A 12,723-nucleotide genomic window follows, 5' to 3' on the forward strand; every position below is an offset into this window, starting at 1 on the left:
TTGCATTTTAGTAAAACCGGCAAACGCGATAATAATTTGGGGGGGGGCATTTACATAGCCTATGAAAACAGAAACTTTACGGATAAGTGCGTACTGTTTACACTTTCCTCCCGAGTCGAATTATCGTTATCGCCATCTTTCCCTTGCTGTGTCATTTGAAGAAATGTAAAAAGACTTGCCCTTCCCCAGGGCTCTTTAATATGAATGCCCTCTGAATAAAGGAGCAGGTAATTTTATTACACAAGTGACAGTGAATCCAATTACAGTGCTGCTGGATGGGAGATTATCTGAAGATCCCTGCAAAACGACCTTCTTTCGTACGCGTCTGATTCTGGTTTCTTCAACACCGGGTTAACGGCACGCCTAGGATTTCAGCACCTCTCCCTTTTCACCTTTAAGGAATAGACAAAAGAATCCATTATAACTTCCCTGGAACTTTCACAGACGTCGCGAGACTCGCTTAGAAATACATTTAGCCGTTTTTCAACTTAATGTTTGGTGACGTGCGTAACATTTAGACAAGAATTAAAATGACATATAGAAAATTATTATAAAGAAGGCAAATGCAATAACACCTGGAGTTGTATTTTTACTTCAAAGACACAAACACTTGATGCAATGCTTCTATCTGACTAAATTTGTATGAAGTCACCTTGAATAAATGTAGTGCATCCATTTCTTTATTATTTACTTTATAATGGAATTTCTTGTAACTATTGCTTTGTCTTTGAACCCATCATTATCTACCAAATTGTTTATTTAGGTGGCCAAGTGTCCACACTTTCACAAATTAGGAGTGTATTGATTCACTTTAGGCTTTAATTTGTTCAGTTAGTTAAATAACTTTTTATGTAATTGGTAACAATATATCATGACAAGCACAACATGAACATGTTATTCCTCGTGGAATGCTTAGCTATTTCTGACATAATGTGGCTTAAGAGGGTAAATAATTCGTTGAACATGAAAAATGCCTAATTTAGAAAAATTAATGGACTGTTAATTTTGGAGATTATAGCAGTGGTTGGACCAAAAACCAGCATACACAGGGAGGCCCCAGGACAGAGGTTGGGAACCACTGCTCTACACGACAGAATGTGTACAGAGAGAGCATGAGAGAGCTTTGTAGTTCAGGCTTCCCTGGTTGATTAGGTGTGCTGGAATTCTCACATTCAGTGTCGCCTGTCAATAATCACTGACTCACAGGCAGAATCACATATTCACTTGCAGTGATCCTTGCACAGGTATTGGTGACACAGCATTGGTTTTAAGAGGATAATGTTCAGTGTTAAATAAACTACACGCAGTATGGTCCCGGTCGGACATATAACATGTGCTCTGCTAGAGTGGAATTAACACTGGGCATTTCACTGTGACTGGTAATGGCAGAGAGAGCTCCATGCTGGGGGGGGGGACAGTGGACACGGCTCCTTATGTTTGACGAAGAACAAAACGTGGCCAGTTGGTCAAACTAATGTTGACTCGAAGACTGTCTAGAGAATCCGCTGGAGTGTGTGTTTGCAGGCTGGAGTGTTCTGCCATCTTAATACACCTATAAAAGCCGCACTGACGTGTCCCCGGGCTAGGCTGTGTTTGCTCTGGTGTTTAACAGTCCGCTTCCTCCCGCAGGGTTCCTGTATATCGGATTCAGCGCCTGCATGTTCGGCCTGTATAGCTTCATGCCGGTGGTCATCAAGAGGACCAGCGCCACCGCGGTCAACCTGTCCCTGCTGACCGCTGACCTGTACAGCCTCTTCTGCGGTCTGTTCCTGTTCCAGTACAAGGTGAGCGCCCCTGCCCTTCCCTGGCCACGGACCTCCTCCTGTACTGCTGTGCTATCCCACGGTGCACTGCTCGTCAGCTGGTGTGACCTTCGACCAACTGTGGGCTCACAATTTTCCAACGGGATTTCCCAGAGAATTTCATCTCATAATGGGAGTCTTGGCTACATCTTCGCCACTTGGCTTCGCAGCCTTATTTCATTATTTTAAGTCTAGATTTAAAATCTAGTTACAAACATTATTACATATCCACAGACTGACCTTATTAAGAGTAGCGCAAGTGTAGAAAAACAACCGCTTTTTAACCTCACGTCCTACAAAACTGTGTTAACGGGTCTAATGCAGAAGCCGACGTTAAGCCAATTATTAGTCCCATCAAATTCTGACTGACTCATCCAATCCAGTGCCCCGAGGGTGACCACAAACACACTACCATCAACAAAAGCAGAACAGTTCTTCTTTTCATAATCCCCAAAAATAATTAGCAAAAATGGATGTCATTATCAGAGCTTAAAAAGCAGTTTATTCATCAACTACTAATTCTACTGTGTCCCTGTTGTTTCAGTTCATATACGGGCACTTTTCCCATTTTCTGCAAAGTTATTTTGTTATTATGCACAGCTGAAAGGATCGGTAGACTTTTCCTCTTCCTGTTGTGACCAGCTGTGTGCGCCCGTGGGCGAGTCAGCGAAGTGAAAAAGGTGAGGGCTGGAGCCTAGGGTGGCGTGCAGATGGCACCGCCCAAAGTAAAGCTAACCACCTTTCATTTCTGGATGCCGGCGTTGTTGTTAAAGGGGCCGGCCATTTTGTTATGCTCGACAATGGGAGAAAAAAAAAAAGAAAGCATTTTAATCTCGTTTTTTGGCTTTGAGTCGTGTAACTCAGATTACAGAGGGAGGGAGAGAGGGAGGAAAAGAGGAAGATTAAAATGGACGGCTTTTGAGTTTTTAATCTCGCCTCGGCGCTTACCGCCCTATCTGCTGTCGCCCTTTGTCCGCCTCGGTCGGTCTCCGGGTCTGCGGGCGCCGGGACAGACAATGCGGACGGGTTGTGATCGGTTACGATAAGGGCTGACACGCGGACACGCAGATCGGCTTTCACTCCCAGTAAATAAAGCTGCAGGCGCTCCAATGATGAGCGCTTTTTTTTACCGTGAACACCAGGACCAAGTGGCCAAAACTGGGCTTTTTTGAAAAAACGCTAATTTTCTGGTCTTGCTGAATGATGGTGCTCAATAGCACCACTGCAGTTGGCTCCAGTATAGGTCATTCAGACCCTTCAATGTAAAGTCAATGGTACAGTTGCGGTTAGAATAGAAAGTCCCTTTTTTTTCTCCTCTGAAGCTCCATAGGCCCTTCAATTTTGTAACGGTCGTACACAGTCTGGTTCGGTTGTACACAGTCTGGTTCCGGTTGTACAGTCTGGTTCGGTTGTACACAGTCTGGTTCCGGTTGTACAAACAGCACAGTCTGGCAGCGTATAGGTGAATGGTGGAGACCAAATGTTCTCATCTGTGTTGGACTCCCTGGGTTACCTGACCCTGGGTAAACGGCACACAAAGACACTGACAGAGTGTAACCAGAAATATGACAGGCTCTTTCAGAACAAGAACGCCATCGATCGGGTGTGTCCGCGAGGGGCCCGGCTTGGCCTTTTCGTGAACGGGGGGGAGAGGCGGACGTGAAGCTGAGGGGTGCCTTCTCCCCCCTTACCTCTCCTACCACCTCACTCCCCCGCCAACCACCCCCCCCCCCCCCCCCTACGGAGGTTGATCTTATTTAATGAGGCTCTCCGTACCGTCGAGGGAGCGACTGCTCGATACTATCGACCTGCATTATCACGCCTAAGGGCAGGCGCACTTCTAATGGCGGTGCCTCACGCAAAACTCATCCGCCCGCCACCCCCACCCGTCAAGGTCGTTTCACGCACGAGCCCGCGCGCCAGACGGCTCAAACACAAAAGCCTCGCCAACAGAAGCTCGCCGTACAGTCCAAGGTATTACACAATCAATGTGGAAAAAAGCCTCACCGCTGTTTTTAAACCGGGCCCACTTTGAGGAGAAATCAGTTGATGGAGGCACAGCTTTTTAATTGCCCTTTTCTCTCAAAGTCCTGCCTGTTAAAGCCCATTGATAGTAGCTACACCGCTTGACTGGAGTGTCTCACAGCTCAATAGATGTGATTAAACGAGATGTATTTTTTTTTGTTGAAGTTCTCTTGGTGATTGAAAAGGAGATACAGCTCAGTGGCGTATTTACACGAAATTAATAACTCGGAAGCGGTGTTGCGTTCACTGTCTGATGGCAAATACAATTTAAGGTTTAGTGTTTAGGTTGTAATTGCGTGTATAGCAACACATTAAAGCTATTTAATCAAGCGAGGCAGGCGTCATTTCGCTGTGGAGCCCAGGCAACAGGACACGCTCATAGACCTCCATTTGCATTCTGCTCCCAGCAAATCTGTGATCACTTACCTCAGATTTATACTCATATTACAGACCGCAGGAATAATGAATTATAATCCAGTATGTCTTGAGAAAACAATTTCATTGTCCTGCTCACATAAAGCCCTGCGATTATTTGCAGTACAACACGGTGCCACTAGAAATAAGCCGTGTCTGTCTGGATTCGAGCGGTATTACTAGCTTTCTGGCCATGAAATTAATGCGCAAACCATTTCTAATGCGATTATAATTCTTCTCTACCTATTCACATTTGTCCACTGGTGGCAAAATGCAACAGGGAGAAAAGAGTAATCTGCCTATGCACTCTTGCTTTTTTATCTGCTCCTCTGCACACTGTCTGGGCCCAGATATTTTCCCGGCACATACGTACTCTCAGGTCCTCTAAGGATCTGAATTCACAAATAACCCTCTCTGCCACAGGCAAAAACACCTGTCACCTCTGTTTCTGCAAAACGGTCAAAGCCATTTTTTAGTATAAGAATATGCGTAACATACATTCAGCAAAGGTGAATTCTCCTATCCATTGAAGGCCAAAGGCTTATTTTAAAGGCTTATGGGGCGCGTGCTCTGAATTGATATGGGCTGTGAAGGGCAGAGCTATTACAGGCTAGACAGACTGAACCACCTGAGGAGCAGGAAAAAGAGAAAATAAATATAAATCAACAAAAAGATATTCAGCAGTAGTGGCTTTTTTTCCTGATGGCTGACCCTCTTTTGGTGAACCTCTTCTTATATTTCTTTCTTTAGACTGAAAATGCTCACCAATGCTTTTAAGCAACATAAAAACGATGTCCAGAGGATTTCAAATGCTCTGCCATATTCTGTCATCTTGTCAAGAAGTCTTGAGACATGATTAATCTTTTAAAACATTTAAAGGTTCTTTCTACATTAGTGACCATTGGTACCAGAAGTCAGAGCCAGCATTCAATACTACCAAAACATATCCAGGCCGTCGTAGGACGGCCATTGGGATTCTAAGGGCAAGAACATCAATGCCCAGGTGCAAGGTGGCAATATCACACATAACAGGCTGGGTAGCCATGTGCCATCACCCTGCACACTAAATCAATACACGTGACGAAGCAGCTTATAGTAATAATAATAATCAACATCATCTTCATTGATTATTGACAGCTGTCTGAGTAGTCACTGCTATAGAAACAAGGTTCACTCCTTGAGTCTTTCTGCCTTACTCAAATAAAAATACTATCCGTTTGTGCACAGACACACACTCTGTAAATTTATCACATTTCCCTGGAACAGCTCAACATCGTTCCCCATTCAAACCCAACTGAGCCCCTCTAGTGAACCCAGTCTGGGCACAAATGGATACAATTTCATAACGGTTTAAATAAGAATATAATAGCGTTTCCAATGTTATTGCTCTGAGCTTTACACCCTACTCTGATTTAACTGTAGCTGTTAAAGGACATGCAGTATGCCTTTAGACTACACAGTTATTAGAGTGCGGCGGTGGCCAAAAATGAGTCATAAAAAACAGCCTTAGCCGTACGTCTGCTTCCGCACTGTTTATCGGTCACGGCAGGGACAGCCGACACGCAGTCTGCAGTCTGCGCGGTGGCCACGGTGTCACAAAGGAGAGCTCAGATGAGGATTATACCATAATTAGCGTTGCTTTGAAGGAAAGCCTCCAGCATTTCCCTGCTTTGACTCTAACTGTGTTTAGCGCTGCAGACAGTGGGGGTATAACAGAAAATATCGATACAAATACGGTTTTTATTTCACTCAGAAAGCTCTCAGGCTGGTGGGACTCAACCTGGAAATAGCTCAATAAAACTACAAAGATCGGTAAAAACGACAGCATCTTCCCGCATTTGTGCAATCCATTCTTCCTGCTGATAACTCCTGACGAGGCCAGTAGAATTGGTTTTGCGTTATCCGTTTGATTACAGCACTTACAGTAGCATGCTGCTCTAATACCGCACAGTGTTCGCAGGACTAGGGAGCGAGTCAGACAGTTCTTTGGTTCTTGTTGTCTTCGGTGATTAGCATCGTGGACAGGTTGCTTTAGCGAGGCGCCCATTGCACACCTGCTGCAGTGTCTTGGCCACAGTCCTGGGCGCTAACAGGACCAAGAGCGGTTCTCGATGATAAAAAGTTGGTATTTTAAAAAAGGCGTTTTCTGTCACGAAACTGATAAAGATGAAAATAAGTGTTACTGCATTGCAGTACACTGTCACTAGGCTGTGCAGCCATGGGCGAATGCATTACTTAATGGCTGCCAGTCCATATTCACTTGGACAAGCAGCAAGGTAAATGCCAGCATTTCTTTTCTCTAACAAAGCCAACGTCTGAAATGAAAAAAAGAGAAGAAATAGACTTCATTGTTCATGCACTTTCCCTTTCTAATCTGTGTTTTGCTGATTGTTGCTGTTGTTGGCCAAAATTCTCATTAAATGAGCACAATCATGTTCATGCTCGCCCTTGCTAAAAATAAATAAATATACATAATGCATTATGAACAGGGTACACATCTTGTTTCACATTTTAAATAATTTATTTTATGTACAAGGTTGTGTATGTGCAAGATCTAAGAGACTTACTCTCTCTCATAGCAGTTTCTGAACCTCCAGCTTTGTCTATCCTATTAGCCCCACACCGTACCATGCTCTTGTGAAATATATTACCAAAACCTTGGAGCCTACTTTCCTCCCTATAAAAAATGAAATGCTATAAATCCTTCTCTTTGTATGTTTTTTTTGGGGGTGGGAGAGGGAGTTCCGTGCTCTTAATGTGACTCTAGATTAGGATGTTATTTGGACAATTTTTTCCCATAAAATACAAAATCATTCTTTTATGATGTATACACAGGGCCTGTTGGCTTGGCACTGTCACACAAGGGAAAATGACTGCAGAGGGAGGCCTATTAACAAACGCATTCTCCAAGCTGCTTTCCCATTCGCTACTTGTGGAAAGTAGTCAGTTTTTGGCCCTTTCATTAGCAGACATCTTCTCAGAAACCAATACTGAAGAACTTGGCCAAGAGGTCATTATTAATCATATTTCATTGATGTTTTCATTTTGGAGAGTTGCCAACCACTCCTCCACCACCGGCCGTCCTTGGCTTTGGTGTTAAAAAAAGAAAAATGGACATAATATATTTTTTTAAAACTTCTCAGCCATGGAATAAAACATTCTCCATTCTCTTCCACGGTGGAGATTCACATGGAGGGCGGCAGGTTAAACAGAGCCTGGGCTAGCTCCGTGACAGGGAGTGTGAGCGCATTTGACCTTAGGCAGTGTGGACAGGGGTATTATTTCTGTTTACTTCAGCAGTTTGCTACTGTAGCGCCCGGCCTGCAAGGCAGGTCGACAGAAACCCAGCGCACAGACAACTGATTCAAATTTAACCGGATAGATTTATTACTCAGCCGTTTCCCCTGGTGTTTTCCCCAGTTGTGACTGCTTTCAAACACCCTACAAGTCACCCTGACGCTTTTTGAAGTAGTTCACTGACATGACTGGCATACAGTGCCCTTAGCACGGGATTCCTTTGGAGTATATACTATGTATATATGCCAGTCTAGCAGAAACCCTAACCATAGTGTAGACAAAAAAAATCTGAGATAAAATCTGCTCCAGGTTTGCTCTACAAGAGAACTGGAAGGAACTAGATTTTTTTTTTGTCAGCATCAAATTATGCAACAGTTCCTCGGCACTGTGTTATAAAAGGACTGAACGCAGCTGCGTAATGTTGGCACTTGGAGTTGGAAGCAAATCTGTTTTTACTACGGGGGAGATAATAGCTTTTTTATAGCCTCTATCCATATGCATTTTTGTTTTTTATTGACATTTTATGTACTCATATTCCATCTGTGTTCCAGTCAGAAAAAGTGAGAGAAAGGGGATTTTGCACCTGCTACTGTATCATTTTTAGCTAGCCATCGCAACTTGATACATGCAAATTAAGGTCTTGACACACGACCAAGCAGAATATCTTATTCTCCCTTCTTGTTTGATGCTTCTTTCATCAATTTTTTCTTTTTACAACAGCACCGTCTTGGTTCTCATTACTGTACGTGTTAATAAAAGCCATGACAGAGCCATCTGTCTAATTTGTTTCCTGTGGTCTACATTAATATCACTCTCAGGAGTATTTACTTTAAGAAAATTCTAAATTGAAACCCTGCAGACAAGATGCAGCAGCCATGCAATTATGCGAAGTGTCACCCTGGAGGGGGAATATCTGGCTGAAGTTGTAATCACTCATATTTCTATGGTGCAATGACATTTAATTTCCTCTTGCCAGATGACTGCGTCCCTGTCTGTTGAGATTTCCACCTGTCATTTGGCTGTGGTGGCTGTCCGTTTTGAGTGTGCAAAATAGCGGTATTGGTAACATGCAATTGGGAATAACATTTTCTCAGACACACAACAACAAAAACAAACGAAGCACGTCTTCCTCGCTTATTGCTGACCATTGGCCAACATGTTTTTTTTCTGCCACCCTCGTCTGTTCTTTATACTGGGCAAAGAGCTGGTAGTTTGTTGGGTTGGAGAAGAGGTGACTTTCTTGCCGACAATAAGAGCTAGCCGTGGACTCCTGGGATCCCGCTGAGAGTAAATAAAGCAGCAGAGTCCCAGGAGGAACAAGGCCTAATTAAACCCACCCCAGCCCCAGCTGAATGTGCCCAATTATATTCAGCCATTATGGACTTCTAGCCGTGGTCAGCTACCAACATACCCAAGGCCCAAATGCGTGGCTGCAGGGCCAAGTGTGTGTGTAGATAGGTGAAGCCGTTACAGATCGTCCTGGCTCGTGTTTTAACAGCAGGTACCAGGAGAGCCAAAGGCCTCGGATGCCCAACGCGGGGTGTCCGTCATGGGTAATGAAGCTTGTTCAGCCAGCCACTTCCCTGATGCATTTAGCTTTTTTCGCGGAGGGAAACGGAAGCAATGCAAGTTTTCTGGGAAAACAGATTTGCCTCCCTCTCAGAGGAGCGGGGCGGTGCTCCAGCGTGGTTTCTAGGGACGCCGTCTTACAGGTTCAGCGGACTGTGGCGGACCGCGCGGATAAGGCGAACAGAGCGTAATTAGCCGCGCTCGCCGCTCCCGTGGTTACGCGTGGATGGCGTGCGTATTGGCATCGGGGGCACGTAATTGGCGACGCTGCATTTATCATCGGGAACACGGCGTCGGGGCCAGCTAATGCCTGGAGGTATGCATCCACAGCGGGCTCCAAGGGGGAGCTTTGGCTCTGGAGACAATCGGCAGTGCCTGAGCGCGCCGGCACCAGGGGATAGGTCCCTGAGTGGTGGAGCTTCATGAATAATTGACTGAAAACGCAGAGGCGATATGCATTCGCTGCGAGTGGCAAGAGAATAATATAAAGGTGCGGAGGAAGCCCTTGTCCTTCGCGGATTCAAGGAAATACGGGCAGGGATGTCCGCCTCTGGGAGACGCTTGCGTTCGCAGAAAGGCAAGGATCTCTGTTTTTATCTGTGGAGGAAAGATCGCATCCACACTACGTCAGGATGGATTTATTCCAAAGCCATGTCTCAACTTGTGTGGTTGATTCAGCTGAATAAGCAATGGGTTTTCAGAAGGCAAGTGTCTCATTAGAGTGGATGCTATTGTTAGTTTCATCAGTGTTTAGACAAAAAAAGAACACAAGCAAATCTACCCGTGCAGTTCTGAGTCTCTGCGCTTGCAGTACCCACTGGCCGCCTTTCGTCACGCATCAAAAGACCCAATTTCCCCCTCGTTCGCGTCAAATCAAACAAGCAGCTGATTGGCACATGCCACCCAGCAGCACAAATGCTGTAAACGAATAAAAAGTTGTTTTGTGACACACTAGTCCCGGAGTTACAATGCACCGCCTTGCATCCAGGAACAAAAGGATTGCAGGAGCTTGGAGACTCTTGCCAGACTCTGTGTACTCCATTTTACGAGCAGCTGACAGGCTCAAACAGCAGCGCTGCTCGGCCGCCTCGCCCGTTGTCGCAGCTGTACGGCGAGGCCCGCTTTGCATTCGGTCGGATATTCTACCCGGTAGTTCTCTCCAGTCTGCCCGATAATGAAATCCGCTCTCTCCGCGCCTGAGATATTTCACGGGGGTTTGATAAATGCCGCAGACTTCATTACGATATTTCCGGAGGACATACCTGTCAGAACAGACTACGGGAGAACATTAGGCTTCGCAGACGGCGCGAAGTGACTCGACGGACTGAATGCGCTGGGAGAAGTGTCGGGCAAATGGATTGAGTGACAGGAGAAATCATGTAGCGACAAGTGTGAACAGGGCGGACAGTACAATAGATACGTGCTGTGCCCGACAGTCTCAGGATATTGGACAATGAACACTAGTGACAGTCTTTGGCATCCCTTACATGATATTCTGTGTATGGTGAGATACATGCATTGCTTTGCCATCTACAAACAAATGGGCTGTGCGTCTGTACTATTTATGCAGTTTCTCTGATGGCCACATACTGATGTTTGTTGGGTAGTGCAGTCTTGCCTACCCGTCGTGTTGAAAAAACCACCATGTCTTATGAAGGTACAACACCCTAAATTGGTGACTGTATTATTTCTGTAATTCTGTTCTGTAGGAATTCCATTGTGTAATGTCACATGAATATATCCATTCTAATGAATTTTGCCCAAATATGACTCAATACGTGGTGCAGTGGGTAGCACTGCCGCCTCACAGCAAGGAGGTCCTGGGTTCGAATCCCCGTCGGCCGGGGCCTCTCTGTGCGGCGTTTGCATGTTCCCCCCGTGTCTGCGTGGGTTTCCTCCGGGGACTACCACAGTCCAAAGACATGCAGATTAGGCTGATTGGAGAGTCTAAATTGCCCATAGGTATGAGTGTGTGAGTGAATGGTGTGTGTTCCCTGCAATGGACTGGCGACCTGTCCAGGGTGTATTCCTGCCTTTCGCCCAATGAATGCTGGGATAGGCTCCAGCCCCCCGCGACCCTGTTCAGGATAAGCAGGTTAGGATAATGAATGAATGAATGAATGAATGACTCAATACTTTTCCTTGGTGCTCCATTTTATCAGTACTCTGTCATATCACACTTTCAGCCAAATTTATTTCTGACACTTGGACCTTTTTTTAAATCACATTTTACATCTGATAGGAAGACTCACTTTCAAAAATGGTTTGGTAAAAGTATTTTTTCAGATCTGGAACGGAGTCATTTTTTTATTGAGACAGTTAATGATACCACAATGCCTCAAAGATTGCCGGCTTGATATTTCTCAGTAGGTAGCTTTAATAATTTTTTTTCCCACAAGAGATGACGATATTCTGCAATAAAGTTACATTGTGCAGACTGGCTGCTGTTGCTCACACTGCCTGATTTCTCCCAGCTGATCTACAGCTTCTTGTTACCCAGACCAAATTTAATCAAAGCTTATCCTTAACTTTGACTTGAAATTAAATGCAAGCATTAGCATTTGTTTTCATGATTGCGGAACTCCCAGATGGAACCTTCTTTGCAATCAAATTTGCAAGTCACATTTCAGGACCTACCGTTGATGGACTGTAGGCCCCACGCTTGATTAGTTTTGTGTGTGTGTGTGTGTGTGTGTGTTTGTTGTGGCTGTGATAATGACTAAAGCCGTGTGTCTCTGTCGTTCAGTTTTCAGGACTGTACCTCCTCTCGTTCTTCATCATCGTCCTCGGGCTGGTGTTGTACGCCTCGTCCTCCACCTATGTGGCCCAGGACCCTCGGGTCTACAAGCAGTTCCGCAACGCCGGGGGCCCCGCTACCGAAACGCCCACCGTGGGGCCCATGGAGCCCTCCGTCACCTACACCAGTCTGGGGCAGGAGGTGGAAGAGGAGCCCAGGATCAGGGTGGCCTGAGGATGGAGGATGGAGGATGGGGGGGGGAGGGGGGCAGGATAGGTGGAGCTGTGGGGGTGGGGCAGCACCTATGACATCACCCACTGTTCTGCCTGGCAACTGTAGAGAGGGAGATTCCAAGTAGCAAATGAGAAAGCGTACACTGTGATCACAAACTGTGAATAGCGACCAGTGACAATTTAAGATTTTTTAAAAATTCATACATATAAAATACTGTAAAATTATACACACACATACACAAACACACACACACACGCTCTGTCTCCTTCCCTCCTTCAACCTATGGTGTTTAAAAAGGTTTGTGGTGAATATGTATGTATGCAGATTCTATATTGTGATTATTTTTGTTCATATAGGCACACAACTTTTATTGAAGGTGATGCTTTGACAGTGAGCTGTTGCCCAGGACATTCGATCTGTACTATGATTTGTGTCCCACGTTGGTTTTAAATATTTTCTTACTAAAAATACAATTCCCTCACTGGAATCTCCAAAATCAGAAAACTGGCATATACTGTATAGTGGTTTGGCATCTCAGTGCCTTGCTTTGTATGGCTAGTTTGTATACAGATGCAGAAGGAATCATTATCATATTCTGGGTCGGTATAAACTGAGAATAATACATTCAAGGACACACTTTATCTC

The 12,723-nt window shown here is 45.1% G+C and overlaps 1 protein-coding gene across 1 annotated transcript in view; it reads left to right on the plus strand.

The window, feature by feature from the left end:
• Positions 1–12,078, plus strand: part of slc35f1 (solute carrier family 35 member F1) — a 69,215-nt gene extending 57,137 nt beyond the window's left edge. The window contains exons 7-8 of the mRNA XM_061243678.1: positions 1,630–1,784; positions 11,854–12,078. Of these exons, the coding sequence (XP_061099662.1) occupies positions 1,630–1,784; positions 11,854–12,078 (380 nt within the window). The remainder of the gene's footprint in view (positions 1–1,629; positions 1,785–11,853) is intronic.
• The last annotated feature ends 645 nt before the right edge of the window (positions 12,079–12,723 follow it).

Source organism: Conger conger, chromosome 5, assembly GCF_963514075.1.
Source record: "Conger conger chromosome 5, fConCon1.1, whole genome shotgun sequence".
NCBI lineage: Eukaryota > Metazoa > Chordata > Actinopteri > Anguilliformes > Congridae > Conger > Conger conger.